We start from the raw sequence: 14,166 nt of genomic DNA, 5'->3' as shown, positions 1-14,166 counted from the left end.
AAGGCAAAGCAGTCCACTCCCAGTCACTCACACACACACACACACACCCTCCTACCACTAGGAGCCGCTTATCCCATGTGGACACCTGAATTAAAAAGGGACAGGAAACACGTTTCTCACTCATCCTCTTGTTCAGGGTTGGTCATCAACTCAGTCAAAAAAGGAGTGAGGCGCACTCACCCGGATGTAGCGAGCCGTCGTCGATGAACTGCAAGTCGTCCACGGCGTCAGGAGACTGCGAGGAAACAAAACCACGGTGAGTGGAGAAGTAGCAGGGTGTGCGTTTTCAGAACGCAAGCTAACTGGGAAGATTTTAAGTTAGCTCATCAGTGTCGTGGTATTAATGGAAGGTCATTGCCACAAAGCACAACCAGTCAAAGTACCAAAACTGAGCCAGGAAAAAAAACTGTTCCATTAGCCTTTGGTTCCACCAAGTACAGTTGTTCAACTTTTTAAAACTTTTCAATTTAAAAAAAAAAAAAAAAAAAAAGTGTTCCAATTTTCTTACTCTCCTTCCATTTATTTCTGATATTATATATATTTTTTCTTCCCCCCCAACCTCAGTTGTTTTCCTGATTACAAAACATACTTATTTTTTCAACAAAATTACAAATCGGAATTTAAACTTTTTTTCATTTATAAAACTTGAGCTCAGCCACAACTTCCTATTTTCTTTTTCCAACCCCAATTAAAATTTGAATGTTGAAAATGACTCTTTTTTTTCAAATATAAATAACCCGTAACTTCCATTTTTTGCCCCCAATGTCAACGTAATGTTTCCACAATCGCGCATACTTTGTATTTTGTAACCTTTCACTCTTGTCCAATTACAGGAAAAAACCCCAAAACTTTTTGAATTAAATTCCCATTTTTTTCTGATTTAAAAATATCATATTGTCAATGCAGTCAACTGCACGTCAAGTTGTCCCGACAGCACTGCACCACACCATGGGGAACCAAAACTGAACCATATACCGGTAGCTTGGTGGAAACATGACTTTTGTTTTAACAGCATCAAAAGCAAAAGCGGCCACATTGTGCGACTAAAACCAAAAGCAGACAGATAAGCAAACATTTGGGGTTTTTTTTTCCCAACAAGCACACCACAGGAGGACACCCCCCCCCCCCCCCCCCCCAGCGAAGAAAGCCATTACAGTTTTTTACTGCTCGGAAAAAATACAAGTGAGCATAAATGAAGTCTCCTGGGATCCATAACCTGATTAATTGATTAGTGACTGCTGAAGATGCTTTGTGAGTGACAGAGCAAGACCCAGGCCTGGTTTGTTATATCCTCTTGGATTCGTTTAGAAAAACTATTGGCAAGGTTCAGCGTTGGGGAAAGGGGGCCACGGGGGGGGTACTGTGGGTATGTGAGGCTCAGCATGCAGCTGATACCTGAATGTCGTATACCGGTTTGGAAGAGGGAATGGCGGCAAACTGGCGGTAGTCAAACCTCTTTGACGACAGGGACTAGAAAGATGCCAAGACAGGATGGGGGAAGAAGAATAGGGATGGTGGAGAGGTGGGAGATTTGTGTGTGTGGGGGGGGGGCATTCAAACAGGCGGCGGTGAAAGCGTGCGTTGGGGTGGAGTGCAGGGGAAGGAACACGTGTGGATTCTCAGCTGCGATTCCAGTGGCGAGATGTTGGATTCATGCCAATGGCGCAAATCATTTTAATCTTACAATTCCCTTCAACGGGGTTCCTAATTCTCTTTTGTTTGACGTTTAGTTTGACAATGAACTCCAGTTGGGCGCCACCAACAGCATTTGTATCTTGAAAAAAAATCTTAAATCCAGTCACTCGCATCTCAAGGCACCACTGTGTTGAGTATATGATTGCAACCGGTATATCTGGGAAGGGTTGCTCTTACCAGTCTGCCAGGGGAGGTTAGTCCTCGAGGACTGATGAGCTCTGGGAGACAAGGACGTGAAAGACAAGATTACGTTCAATGAAGTTATATAATCACATAGTAAAACAGCTTCCTACCTTCCATCGGGGTGGGCGAGGGCGTGGGCGCCGGCGAGGGCGTGGGCGCCGGCGAAGGCGACTCAGCCAGCTGGTCCAGGGTGCTTCGTTTCCTCCCATCCCGCGACTTGGCGATAACCATCTGAGCCTTGAGGGCATCCTGCTCCAGAGACTTCATCCTGCCAAGAGAGCAAACCACACATTCGGCAAGTGGGCGGGGCCGGAGGAAGTGAAGAGACAAGGCCGCACGCGCGCACCTTTGGGTGTCAATCATTTCAAATCTGCCTGTCGGCTCACCCCTCACATGCAAACTTGCTTGCAGGCAAGTGTGCATTAGTACAAATGGAACAACAAGGCACACAAAAAGACATGCAAGAAGCAAGACAACAGCGGGAAGGCAGCAAAAGAAGCTTTCAGGCCCAAAGTCACCCCTCACACCCCACCCCACGATGCCGTGCTTATGTCCCCCAGTGGCTGCGGGGACCCGCGGCGCAGACCTGAGCTGGGAGGCAGCAGAGGAAGAAGCACTGGAGACAGCTGCTGCCGTGCCGTGAGAGGCCCTCACTCGAGCTTGGTAGAGCCTCTTAGCCAGGTCCTGCTCATACTGCCTAACATCGTCCTCCAAGCCTAAAGGCCTGTGCCCCACCCGCCCCCCCAGTATGATGAAGCCAAAGTGGTATGAAGAAAAGATCACCAGGACAGAGGAGGAAAGGAAAACACAGAGAGAGGAAAAAAGGGAATACTGCCGCAAGTAGTAAAAACTCATGAGAATAGTAGTGCGTTGAGGTATGGACTCATGGTCTTAAACATACAAATATTTTCAAATATATTTTCTGTAATGGATTGTTTCCATGGTGAAAGATGATTTTAAGTAATAGGTGTGGTCGGAAAACAATTTCGAGTTTGCCATGGAGATTAGATTCTGACGGTATGACAACCGTGAGCAAAAATATTGCAGTATCACGGTCATAAAATGACAGTTTTAAAAAGGTTTTAAAATATAGATTAATAAAAAAAAAAAAATACAGTAAAGCCTCAAACCGGTAATTGGCTATTGCTAAATCTCAAGGCACCACTGTTGAGTTCTCGCTGCGAAAAGGTTCCACGGAAAAAAAGAAACAGACAAACTGCCAATACGGAATCCCAAAGAGCAGGCGAGTACGGTCTGAATTTACCGTGCCGCTCTCCACATGGCTCTCTTCTCAGCCTCCAGGGCTCGCTTCTCGGCGGGGGAGAGATCCTTGTCCAGGGCCACGGCCAGCTCCGGACTCTGCATTCGGAGCCTCTCCTGGTGCCGGCGCTCGGCCTTGGCTGTGCGAATGGGAGCCGTCGAGTCGCCGGCATAAACGGGGAGCAAACTGGGGGACGGGTGGTGGGAGACACCGGAAGGCACATGAGGGTTTTGGTCGCAAAATCGCACGGTTGGAAGTGAGCGTTGACCTTACCCGGTCATGGAATTGGGCCGCTGATCCAGTGTGAAGCCGTCATCCAACGAATTCCTCGCCATGTCTCCTTTACCGTCCACTGGCGAAGGCCTGCGGGGCGAAAGCCATTGACGTTAGTCTCAAACATTAGAGAGGATGCTTTCCTTTAAAATGAACGCGTTTATACCGTGAGCCCCCGCAGTAGTTCGGCGGCACGGCGCACGGCTGCGACGGCGTGGACACGGGCTCCACGTCGTACTCCACTCCGTCCAGCAGCACCTTGCCCGTCACCTTCATCTGGGCCACATGCTTGGCCAAGTCCTCCTCGTCGTCCTCGTCCTCTTCGTCCAGCAGGTACTCACGTGCCCGCTGCTCAAACTTGCGCTCTGCGTCCAAACAAACATCAGGTGACGCAATTTGCGGGTGAAATACACTATTGAAATGAAAATGAACTACAGCTTTTGCTCTCTGTAGGTGTAAAAAGCAGGATTGAAGAGGAATTCACAAGGCTCAGCTTGAAGCACTTATCTTTCTGCTTCTTTCAAATTTATTCAGAAAAAAGGAGTGCACCACCATCTAATGAATGACATTATCCCCCAGCCCCCTCAAAAAACATGAAATAGCAGGACCATGAACCCGGAATTTGCAATGTGGGTGTTCGTGTATCTTGAAACACAAACAGGAAAACGCAGCAAGGACCAACCTTCTTCCTCCCTCATCTTCTTAAGGTCGTCTTCGCCGACCAGCGACACGCGAGGTTTGGGCTTGTCGGGCGTCTGCTGCTTCACGTCGATCTCGAAGTACTTCTGCCGGTCCCGGAAAGAACGCTGCTCAGGGCTGTCCTTGCCACCGGGCGACGGATTCTGCAGGGTAGGGAAGCGTGAATGATCAGACCTCAAAATTTCCACAGAGGACGACATGGCCAGAAATGTCGATTCAGCAGGATCTGAAAGGTGAAGCGGCAGGAAGCAAACGCGAGAATAACCCAGCACCATTTGTCAGAGGTGGGAGTAAGGCAAATTTGAAGTGATTGTGGCAAAAATCAAGTCACCATTCAATTCCAAGCAAGTCGAATCAAGTCATTGCTTCGGTTCACAAAGCCATACATAATTTTGCTCAGTCGCAATACCGTCAGGGGGAAAAAAATGGTTGGACTAACCTTGTTGCTTCTGTTTTTTGTTCATTTTAAATGCCTGGACAGCTTAGTTCATGTTTGACCATCTGTCAGTTAGCTAAACTATGAAGCTAATGTAAAACATAGCATAAACACATACCAGTACCATTGCTAACAGATTCACAATCACATCAGTTGTTATTAGTTCCAGAACCAGTCAAGAACTTTCTTCTCAATTAACTCATTCAGTACCAGCCAATTCTGGACCAAGTCTGAAAAGACGTTTAAAAACGTCTTTGGGAGTGAATGAGTTCAACACAAAGCCAACATGAAGTTTAGCTCATGTTAAACTAGCTACCGATTAGCTAAACAGCGGACCAAATGTAACACGTAGCATAAAGTCCACTCTTTCATGAAGAGTTAACCCAAAAAGTACCAAACTGTCAACGGAAATCCGACTGAAGTCAAGTCACGCGAATGCAGCATTTGTAGCTTGGAAACTGAATTAAAAGATTGGTAATGCACCCCGGAGCCCGCCACCGGCCAGACAAAAGCACACCAACGGGAGCAGGGCTGCTCGAGGCGGTGACTACCTGCGTGTCCAGGGACGGCCTCGAGACGCGAGGCACGGCGGCCATATTGGTATACTCCCAATGGTCAGACAAGAGGGTGGGGCGGGCCGAGACCCCGCCGGCCCCCTCCTGAGAGTCCGTGCCGTCGTAAAACACATCGTTGTTTGACTCAGGCTGTAAGGGCCAGACGGAGTAAAAGCTTGGCGCTTAAATACATCACGGCGTCATTTAGGCATAAGTAGTGCTTTGTTGTTGGGGTTTCTTTTTTTTGGGGGGGGGGGGGGTATTAATCACTTTCTTGATTTTCAACCTTTGTGCAGCTCTAGTGGTCAGGTCAAGTGGGCTCTATAAACTGCAGAAAGTCTCTTTTAAATCAGATACAGGAAATAACATTTGAACGCTTCCTTGACGCCTCATTTGATTGGCTGTATGAGATCAAGAATCTTCACTTTGTGGCTGCAAAATTCACTGTACACACGATGTGATCATTTCTTCGGGAATCGACTCACATTTGGAGAAGACTGCTTGGAATGGAAATTGTTCCTCACACCGTACAAGTCCTGTTTGAAAAAGAAAAAATATTCATGAGGACGAAACAAAAAGAGGACGGAGGACAAAGACTGAGATGGAGCAGGCAAATAGACACGACTTCCAAAAAGTTTGGACTTGCGGGCGAAATGTTAAGACGAACCGAAAATGCGTTGAAACCTTGAATTTGATCTTTTGTCAACTTCTGAATGCTCAAATGTTGAACGTTTCAGGATTTGTTCGACAACTTGGTGTTCTCTCAAACAAGGACATGAATGGCAAAATTCACAGCAGGTGTTGATCCAAGACTTTTTTTTTTTTTAATTGAACCACAAAAACATGGGGTGATTGTCAAGATAAAAATAAGTCAAAGTACATTTTAGGTTCATCCTTAAATTTCACACCAAATTTCCCGAACGTTTTGAATGTACTACATGTACGATGCAAACATTCGTGCACGTGCAACACGAGCGGACAGGATGGATCAGACGAACTGACGACACCGCAAGTACGAAACCAATGATTGCATTCCACACGTCACAGCACGTCACAGGCGCCTTCGGGAGGCGGCGAGTAGGATGGGGGGGGGGGGGGGGGGCATGCCCTGTCGTGGCGACGCGCCACCGATTTCCCGCCGCGACTCGGGCCTACCTGCTCCGGCTCCAGCGCCGCCAGCGAGCGAGGCACGGCGGCAAACGCCTTGTACGCCTGCTTGGCGTTCATGGGCAACTCGTAGTGCGAGGTGGGGGAGGGGGCGCGAGGCTGCAGGGAGGGGGGATGAGGGGGCCGAGGGTGGGGCCGGGTGGAGGGGGGGGGGGGCGGGTTATGGTGAAGGAGGCAAGGGGACAAGACAGACAAACGAGAGGGGAAGACGATGAAAATACTATCCGAGTCGACTGTGAGATTGGACGGGTGAACAGTATGGCGGCTGGTTGTGCGTGTGGAGGAAAAGAAGGGGAGGTATGCCAGAGAAAAGACAAGACAGTAGGGCTTGCAAAGCTCAAACCAGGACGACTTCGGACACACGTAAGAAATCAGAAGAATCAAGGCAGATACGGAATCAAGTCTTCCTCTTTGGTTTGTTTCGAAAGTACAAAGATTTGCACCAGACCTGCACCTTGGCTCGAAGAGAGTCGTTTGAGCGTTTACGCGATATCCTTGATACCCATCTTAGGGTTCTTGTACTTGGATGCTCTTTGTAAGACAGTTACGCTAAAATTAGAACCACTGTGCAAGTGCTTTACAGCTCTTTTCTGGCATCTACACGCGATTCTAAACTATTCTTATTATATACGGTAGTGCCAATTATTCGCGCATTTTCGATTTTCATGGCAGGGCTTGGTCCCCAACTCAGCCCCCTCAAAGAAAAGGTGTTTTCCTGATTTTTCCTAAATACTTGAAGCTATTAGAGAATACCCCATTTTTTGAAAATGATAAATTCGTAAGGCACTGACCGATATAATTACACGCGTAGGTTTCAAGACATTCTATGGGTTGTAGGAAACAAAAAAAAATCATTTATTGTTAATTTACTGAAATCAAACGCTATTTCAATATTAGTACTACTAGTGGCCTTAGAGAAATTCTACTAGCTAACATATTGCGCAATGGTTCTCAAACTTTTTAAACCAAGTACCACATCCAAAAATGTCAAAGGTCAACGTAGTCATTAAAAACGAGGTACTACTGTTTCTAATTGAGTGATACCCCCCCCCGACCCCCATACACCCCAAGTGAAAAAAAAAAAAAAAAACGATATTTGTAGGACACAGTTTACTGAACTGTCTTACGAGCGAAGACCAAGAGCGCTCGTACGTGGATCCTCAAGTGGGATCTCAGCCGTACGCACTAAAAAGCTCAAACAAGATTGCCATATGCAGGCCACGAGAGTGCAGCCCTACGTGGAGGTGAGGGGTCTTACAGAGGTCTGAGAGTTGAAGGGAGAGGGGCCATGCTGGAAGGGGCTGGGGCTGAGGCCGTCCGGAGTGGCCGGGGAGGTGCTCGCTCGCACGCGCCCAACAGGCAGGATGGCACCCGGTCGTGTCTGCGGACACAAAAAGTCACCGTGAGACATCAAGACGAGAATCGACGGTGGTTTCTAATGGCAGCCGCACACTCACAGAGGATGCCGTGTGGTCCTTGGTGTTGGGGGTGGAGGTGAAATGAATGCTTGCCTATGAAAGAAAATATGAAGAATTGTGAAGGGGGGGGGGGTGACCTCACAGATGTCAAGTACACAAACGGAGCTATAAGCAGACCGATGTTAAGAACTGCGACAGTTTCGAGTACAGGGTGGGCCACATACAGCGTAAAAAAATTCTCTTTGTTTGAAGTTTAGTTTGACAGTTAACTCCAACCGGGAGTGGCATTTTTCAAAGCCGGAAGTCTCTTTTCCGCTGACTCGTTCACGATTTGCTCAACTTCTGCTTATTGCAAAGCGAGTTGAATCGAACCGTATCTCGAGTCAAAGTAAAACGATTGCCCAAAATGGCGTCTTTGACCCTTTCCGCGTGCCAATAACGATAACCTGTAACCTGATAAGTTGTCCACTGTCGTAACCGCTGTCCCTGAAAGGGTTAATCGAGAAAAACCTCCCAAGTCCGGTCACTTTGTTTCTAAAGGCACCGCTGTCGTATCGAGCGCAAGTGCATCCGGCCAGTTATCAACTCCATGCTCTGTTTTTTAAACAGCAGGCTTCCGAGCAAAAAAATAAAAATAAATAAAAAGCAGACAAACAGTCTATGGGGCAGTAGTGTGGGGCCCCCACTTACGAAGCGGGTCTCCCTGCCAGAGCACAATGAGCTGTTGGAAGAGTGGTGGCTGGTCTACGAAGGGAGGTGGGTGGGATAGTCAAAAGGGACTCATGGCAAGTCGAACACAAAGCGGAAAAAAAAAAGTGACGTGAATGCAAATAATGCTGTGAAGGGCTCACCGGCTGGATGGTAGGCGAATAGGAGGCTTCTCTGATTGGACTTTCGGTCCTGGCGTAATCCGATGAAGGAGTCTGGAAGGTAAAAAGATGTGGATTAAACGGGCCGCGTTATTAATTAAACGTTTTGAGTATGTGTGTGTAATTTTTAAAAAAGGGGCCTAGTGTGGTGAGTTATGTGGGTGTCAGTGAATCGGTGTAGGGTTGACATGACAATAGATCCTAACTAGCGATAATACGCTACATTAGCTAACATCAATAAATGCTATTTTAGCTAACATCAATAAGTTGCATGCAAGTGTGGCACACGTAGCACTTCATTGACATTTTTTTTTAAAGTGACACTTGAAGCTGCAGTCTAAATCCAATGCTAGCTAAAATGAAGCTAAAATTCACCAGGTAAGATTTTCGTCCCGTAATAAAACATTGTTAATCTCCGCATTGAAGAGCGACCCCCGGATTAAGAGCGAAACGGGGGAATGTGCACGCCAATGAGAGCCGTCCACTTCTTGGGCCCACGACAACAAAAGTCGACGCGGTGATTCATCGTTTAGTCTCATCCATCCAAATTCAAGCGGGCAAAGGACATGCACTTCTTTGTAGCGTCTTGCCGGGCCTCAAACGATCTTTCACGGCAACTTAGCGTTCCCACTGCAGCTGTTGCCGCACACATTCCAGGCCTATCTTGACACGAGTTTGTTGCATAGCATGCCGCCGCCCCTGCAAGGCATATTCAAGAGTTTTTACAGTACGCAGCCAATTGCAACATGCAGGGCAGCACCGAGGCATACTGGAAGTAAGTGTAGTGTAATTCAGGGCAAGAGGCAGAGAAGGTCCCCAATAAATCTCCACTAACAGTCATCATCCCCATAGAGGGGAGAGAATATATGCTCGTGAGTATTGTGCATTTGTACTCGTCTATAGTGCTCTGCATGACACGTTGGCAGACTTTAATAAAAAAAAATAAATAGTGTATATATATTCGGATTGGTCTCTTAATCGACACTTCTCAATGTGGCACTCTTACAATTGTCTTCCACTGGTGACAAAGTGCCGCCATCTTTGTGGACTTGTGGGGGGGGGGGTAAAAAAATAATAATTCAAACGCGACCATGAACGAATACATTTGTAAACTTGTACAAACAACAGATTACCCGAGTACATGACCTTCTACTACCAACATACACTAAGTCGCCTCACAAATCTTCCATTTGCACAATTGAAGAGAAGTTTTTAGAGTAAGTTATGGCATTTATAAGCATTTGGTAATTTTGACATAATATGACAACCCTTTGGGATTTCGGCCTGCACAAGCTTATCAATAACTATTTTTCACCAAAATCGGAGAAGCTCCGCCCCCCACCCTACATGTAGCAGACGAAACGAAAGGGTCGAGGAGATATGTGGAGATATAATCTTTTTTTTTTTTTTGCTTGAATTTGAAAGCATGTTTTGAGCAGAGGTCAGAAGGTGACATCACACCAAAAATATTTTTTTGTGGCACCCCCCCCCAAAATTTTTTTTTTATCTGGAGCCATCAGCATCTTGTACCATTCCAACCAGACATAGTGGGTCTGAAACATATCCCAGACAATAAACGGGGGGTGTGGGGTGGGTGGGGTGATGTCACTGCATTGTCACACAACATGCCGGGTCCAAAGCACACTCGGGCAAAAGTAGTCTTGCCTTGCTGAAGAGCCAAGGCTGAAGTTGGCCCTGCTTCCCGTAGCCCACCGGTGGTCCAGAAAGGATCTGCTGGCCGGGCGGCAGACCCTTACCTTTGCGGTTGGCCACTAAAAAGGGGTTCTCTTTGAAGCAGATGGGCTGCGAGTCCACCAGAGACTCTTCACTTTCCTCGGATAAATTCAGAGTTGCCGTCGAGCCGAGGCTGTCTTCCTTGGAGGAGAACAAACTCGGGCAGGATGCCGCGTCCGCGTCGGGCTTTGCGGGGGGGCTTAAGGTGAAGCTCAGAGGCTCTAACGGGGCGCCGTACTGGGCTTGCAGAGGGACCTCCATGGGGGTGGGTGGACTTAGAGAAGGAGAGAACTGAACAGGGAGAAAGGAAAGCCAGAGGGAGGATATGTACGGTGAAAGGAATAGGAATGGGAAAACCAGGAAATAGGAAAACCTCGGAAGAGAAAGTGAACTTTGGAGGAGAAATTAAAAGGCAATGTCGGGTTCTCCAGAACGTCCTCATCTAAAACTGCGACTGTTGATGCTAAAATAAGCACGTCAATGGCGTTTTCAATTGTGTGTTAGCATTTTGCTAAAGGCAACGTTTGGTGGTTGTTTGAAGTGCGTGTTCACGACCTGCCTAATACATTTAAATGTATTTGGAAATGTAAAATGAAAAAAAAATTTTTTTAATTCAAATACATGCCCATGGAACATAATCCTCCCCACTTTTTTACCTCAGTTGACCACATCACGTACAAGCAATGTTTATGTTCAATTCGGTCAATTCAAAGGACCTGTCTTTTTTAGGATACAGAAAACTATAAACGGTTTCAAAAGTCCATTATGGGGTTCTATAAACACAATTTTTGGAGTATTTACTCACTAAATGTTGCCTCAAGTCAGAGTGAGAGGGATTTATTTTATTCTATTTTATTTTATCGAAATGCACTAAGGAATGGCACCCAAATTTCATTGTATGCTATACAATGACAATAAGGGCGATTCTGTCATCCTTCAAGACTTCCAGGCCCTTTTATGCGTTCTTCAAGACTGACCGACTCTTTACGCAAGTGCCTTAAATAACCAATTTATCAGAGCAGCAAGACAGTTCGGCACCTTCCAAGATATGAGTCACTTTTCTTTTTTTAATCTTGCTCGACAAATACTCCATATATAGTCGGGGGAAAAAACTAATACTAAAACTAATAAGAAATAACCAACCTGGTCGAAAAACGAATTAAACCTAACCGAAATTGGAAAACCAATTAACATGAAATTAAAAAAAAAAAAAAATCACAACCTTACTTACTAAAATCAGCGTGAAAGCATTTAAATCAATACTGAATCGGATCAAAAACCCAACCTAAAGAACCGAAATTGAATTGACATGACAATTCAAAATCTAGAAATGGAATGGCTGTGATTTCTGGAAAAATTATTTTAAAAAAAAGATGAATGGACTGAAATTAAATTATAACCAGATTGACATTTTCCTACCGAGAGCTGGAAGCGTCCCCGCACGTCCGAGTCAAAGGAGTCGCCTTGGAAGTCAAAGCGAAAGGGCTCGCGGCGGACAACACCCTTCCCCAACTGTCTGCCCCTTCTGCCCCCCACCCAAAGTGGCCTGTGTCCACTTCAGTGCCAGATGCAGGTTTAAAATATCACAAGAGGGGGGCAGCTGTCCCCTCTTCCCCCAATCTTGCCACCTCTCTTTGTCACACACGCGTATGGGGGACGCCTCATGTTCTGGCTTTTTAAACAGCACCCCGTGTGCTTTGGAACAAGCATGCTAGGTCCAAGGTCGGTTCTGTTAGCGTGGGAGGTGGGAGGTTGGCGGGGGGGGGGGGGGGGGGGGTGCATCCAGAGCAATTGGCGAGGGCTTCCTTGAGGACGTTAAACTCGTTTGAAAACTGCTTTGTGGCTTACCCTGTTGATCTTCTGCAGGCTGGTGGCGGGCAGCGCCGCCAGGGTTTTGTAGTCCAGTTTTAAAGGTCCGGCGCCGATGCTCTAGAGAGCGCAACACATCCGAAAATAAATCCAGTCAATACATTTGAAAAAACGACATTAGGCTGTACATTGAATTGAAACGATAGGAAATGTCAACATGTGGGAGAGGGGGGCGATCAGATTTCTGGGACGGTAAATAGTTTGCGGGATGTTCCTGGATGGGCTGAAGATTTTGACGCGGGTGCGAAATGTGGTTCGGTATTTCCGCATCGATTATTGTAATTTCGCGTGCTCAACTCCAAGCGCCATCCAGGATTTGTCTCACCTCGGTCTCCTCTTCAAGCAGGCGAGTTGCCTCTTCTCGCTCCAAGCGCATACGCTCCTTCAACCCAGACAGGTAGGTGGGGAGGACAGTGCGAAAAGAGGAAGTTCACACACACACGCACAATTTGATGGGAGGTGAAATGACAGACAAAGCAAGGAAAAAAAAAAAGCGGCGGCACAGATGGAACGATGGGAGGATTTCGCGCATGACCAAAAGGATAGAGCGGGAGAGAGGAAAAAAAAACAGAGGAGAGAAAAAAAAAGTATAGAATCATTCGTTCACTTTGGGAACAGAAATAGCATGCGAGGTCTCAGGTGACAAACAGCCAGACAGTAACTTCCCATTTTAAAATATTTAGAAATTATTTCGACACTGTCATTATTTTCTCATTTGTGTGCATGTGTGTGTGTGTGTGTGTACTGTATTGGGCAGAAACGAGCAATAGTTTTAATAATTTATTAACTCGATTTAAAAAAAAAAAATTGTTTTCCATTCCTCCCCCACAAAACAGGACATCATTTTCAAATTATCGGTGTAGAAAATGCACCAAAATATGATTTCAGATTCAGTACCTGGTTTTGGACGGTCGGAAAATTGGGAAAAACCCCCCCCACACAATCAGTCTTTCTTAGGGAACCATAACATTTCATGATGAATTTGGCGAATCGCTTCATGGAAAATTTTCGAACATATTTTGACGTGAAAATAATTGAATAGTTGTCTAAATGGTGAAATTGGAAAAACTTCCTGAATTCCGATTTTTGAACTGTTGAAGCTTCTGAATGATTTGAATCGAACGTGAAAAGGTCAATTTGAGGTACGTTTCTTGAATTTTACCATTATTTGCATGTTTTACTTTTTTTTTGACAGTTAAAGGGAAAAATGTGCTCATTAATTTGGAAACGTGGTCACAGAAAACGTGGACGTTTTTGGAATGTTGCATTGTTTGCAAAATTGCGATTTCGTTTCAATTCTTGATCAATTTGAATGATTTTGTTCCTTGAGCAAAACGAATGGAAACATGGTCATCATCCGAAACGACTCGAGAATATCCTCCCAGAAAACGTTCAACATGTTGTAGCAATCATTTTGCACAAATTCTCTCCGTGAATTCAGGAAACAAAGTGACCTCGATTCTAAAATGTTGAGCTCCTCATTGTCGCGATCGACTCACCACTTTTTCCATCTCTTCCTTCTCCCACTGCGACGTCTCCCTCACCATCTCAGATTCCTGGAGAAGAGCGACAAGTCGGCTTCCTTAACCGCCGCTTTTAAGTGCGTTGCGAGCCCCCCCCGCTTTCGATTCTACACGCCTTCACTCCGGACTAAATAAACGGCCGCGCACTGGTGCTTTCGAGTGCTCTGATGCATGAGCGCAGGGGCAGTAAAACCGGCCGCTACGGCTGAATTGCTCGCCGTGGCGCGCACACAAAAAAACGCTGAACAAAACCATTTGATTCACGCCTCCACTTTGGCCGAGCCCAAAAAGCCATTCCCGGTATGTTGATGACTGGCAAAAATTCTGGGAAAAGTCGTCCCTTGCTCATGCTTGCTAATGACTTCCCGGTTTCCCCCCCGAAACAACTTGCGAGTGACTTATGATGAGCGTCTGCCACATAGAGATGAATAAAAAGACTTGATTTGTGGTCGATAACCAATATTAGGACGATGAAGTGAAATCGC

At 46.2% G+C, this 14,166-nt stretch overlaps 1 protein-coding gene across 7 annotated transcripts in view; it reads right to left on the bottom strand.

The window, feature by feature from the left end:
* Nucleotides 1–14,166, bottom strand: part of scrib (scribble planar cell polarity protein) — a 54,024-nt gene that overhangs the window by 2,730 nt on the left and 37,128 nt on the right. The window contains exons 27-45 of one of the 7 annotated variants that reach the window (XM_086101629.1): nt 13,658–13,714; nt 12,484–12,540; nt 12,138–12,218; nt 10,221–10,580; nt 8,538–8,609; nt 7,726–7,779; nt 7,527–7,649; nt 6,257–6,367; nt 5,587–5,637; nt 5,099–5,251; nt 4,095–4,254; nt 3,579–3,777; nt 3,413–3,502; nt 3,143–3,325; nt 2,465–2,602; nt 1,989–2,146; nt 1,873–1,913; nt 1,396–1,470; nt 181–235 (exon numbers count right to left, since the gene is read on the bottom strand). In XM_086101629.1, the coding sequence (XP_085957755.1) occupies nt 181–235; nt 1,396–1,470; nt 1,873–1,913; nt 1,989–2,146; nt 2,465–2,602; nt 3,143–3,325; nt 3,413–3,502; nt 3,579–3,777; nt 4,095–4,254; nt 5,099–5,251; nt 5,587–5,637; nt 6,257–6,367; nt 7,527–7,649; nt 7,726–7,779; nt 8,538–8,609; nt 10,221–10,580; nt 12,138–12,218; nt 12,484–12,540; nt 13,658–13,714 (2,218 nt within the window). The remainder of the gene's footprint in view (nt 1–180; nt 236–1,395; nt 1,471–1,872; nt 1,914–1,988; nt 2,147–2,464; nt 2,603–3,142; nt 3,326–3,412; nt 3,503–3,578; nt 3,778–4,094; nt 4,255–5,098; nt 5,252–5,586; nt 5,638–6,256; nt 6,368–7,526; nt 7,650–7,725; nt 7,780–8,537; nt 8,610–10,220; nt 10,581–12,137; nt 12,219–12,483; nt 12,541–13,657; nt 13,715–14,166) is intronic. The other 6 variants (XM_086101622.1, XM_086101623.1, XM_086101625.1 and 3 more) reach the window with 6 other exon arrangements.

Source organism: Hippocampus guttulatus, chromosome 21 (genome assembly GCF_054856545.1).
Source record: "Hippocampus guttulatus isolate MCC_2025c chromosome 21, RoL_Hgut_1.0, whole genome shotgun sequence".
NCBI classification, from domain to species: domain Eukaryota; kingdom Metazoa; phylum Chordata; class Actinopteri; order Syngnathiformes; family Syngnathidae; genus Hippocampus; species Hippocampus guttulatus.
The sequence above is the reverse complement of the archived record's forward strand: the minus strand, read 5'-3'. Positions and strand labels throughout refer to the sequence as shown.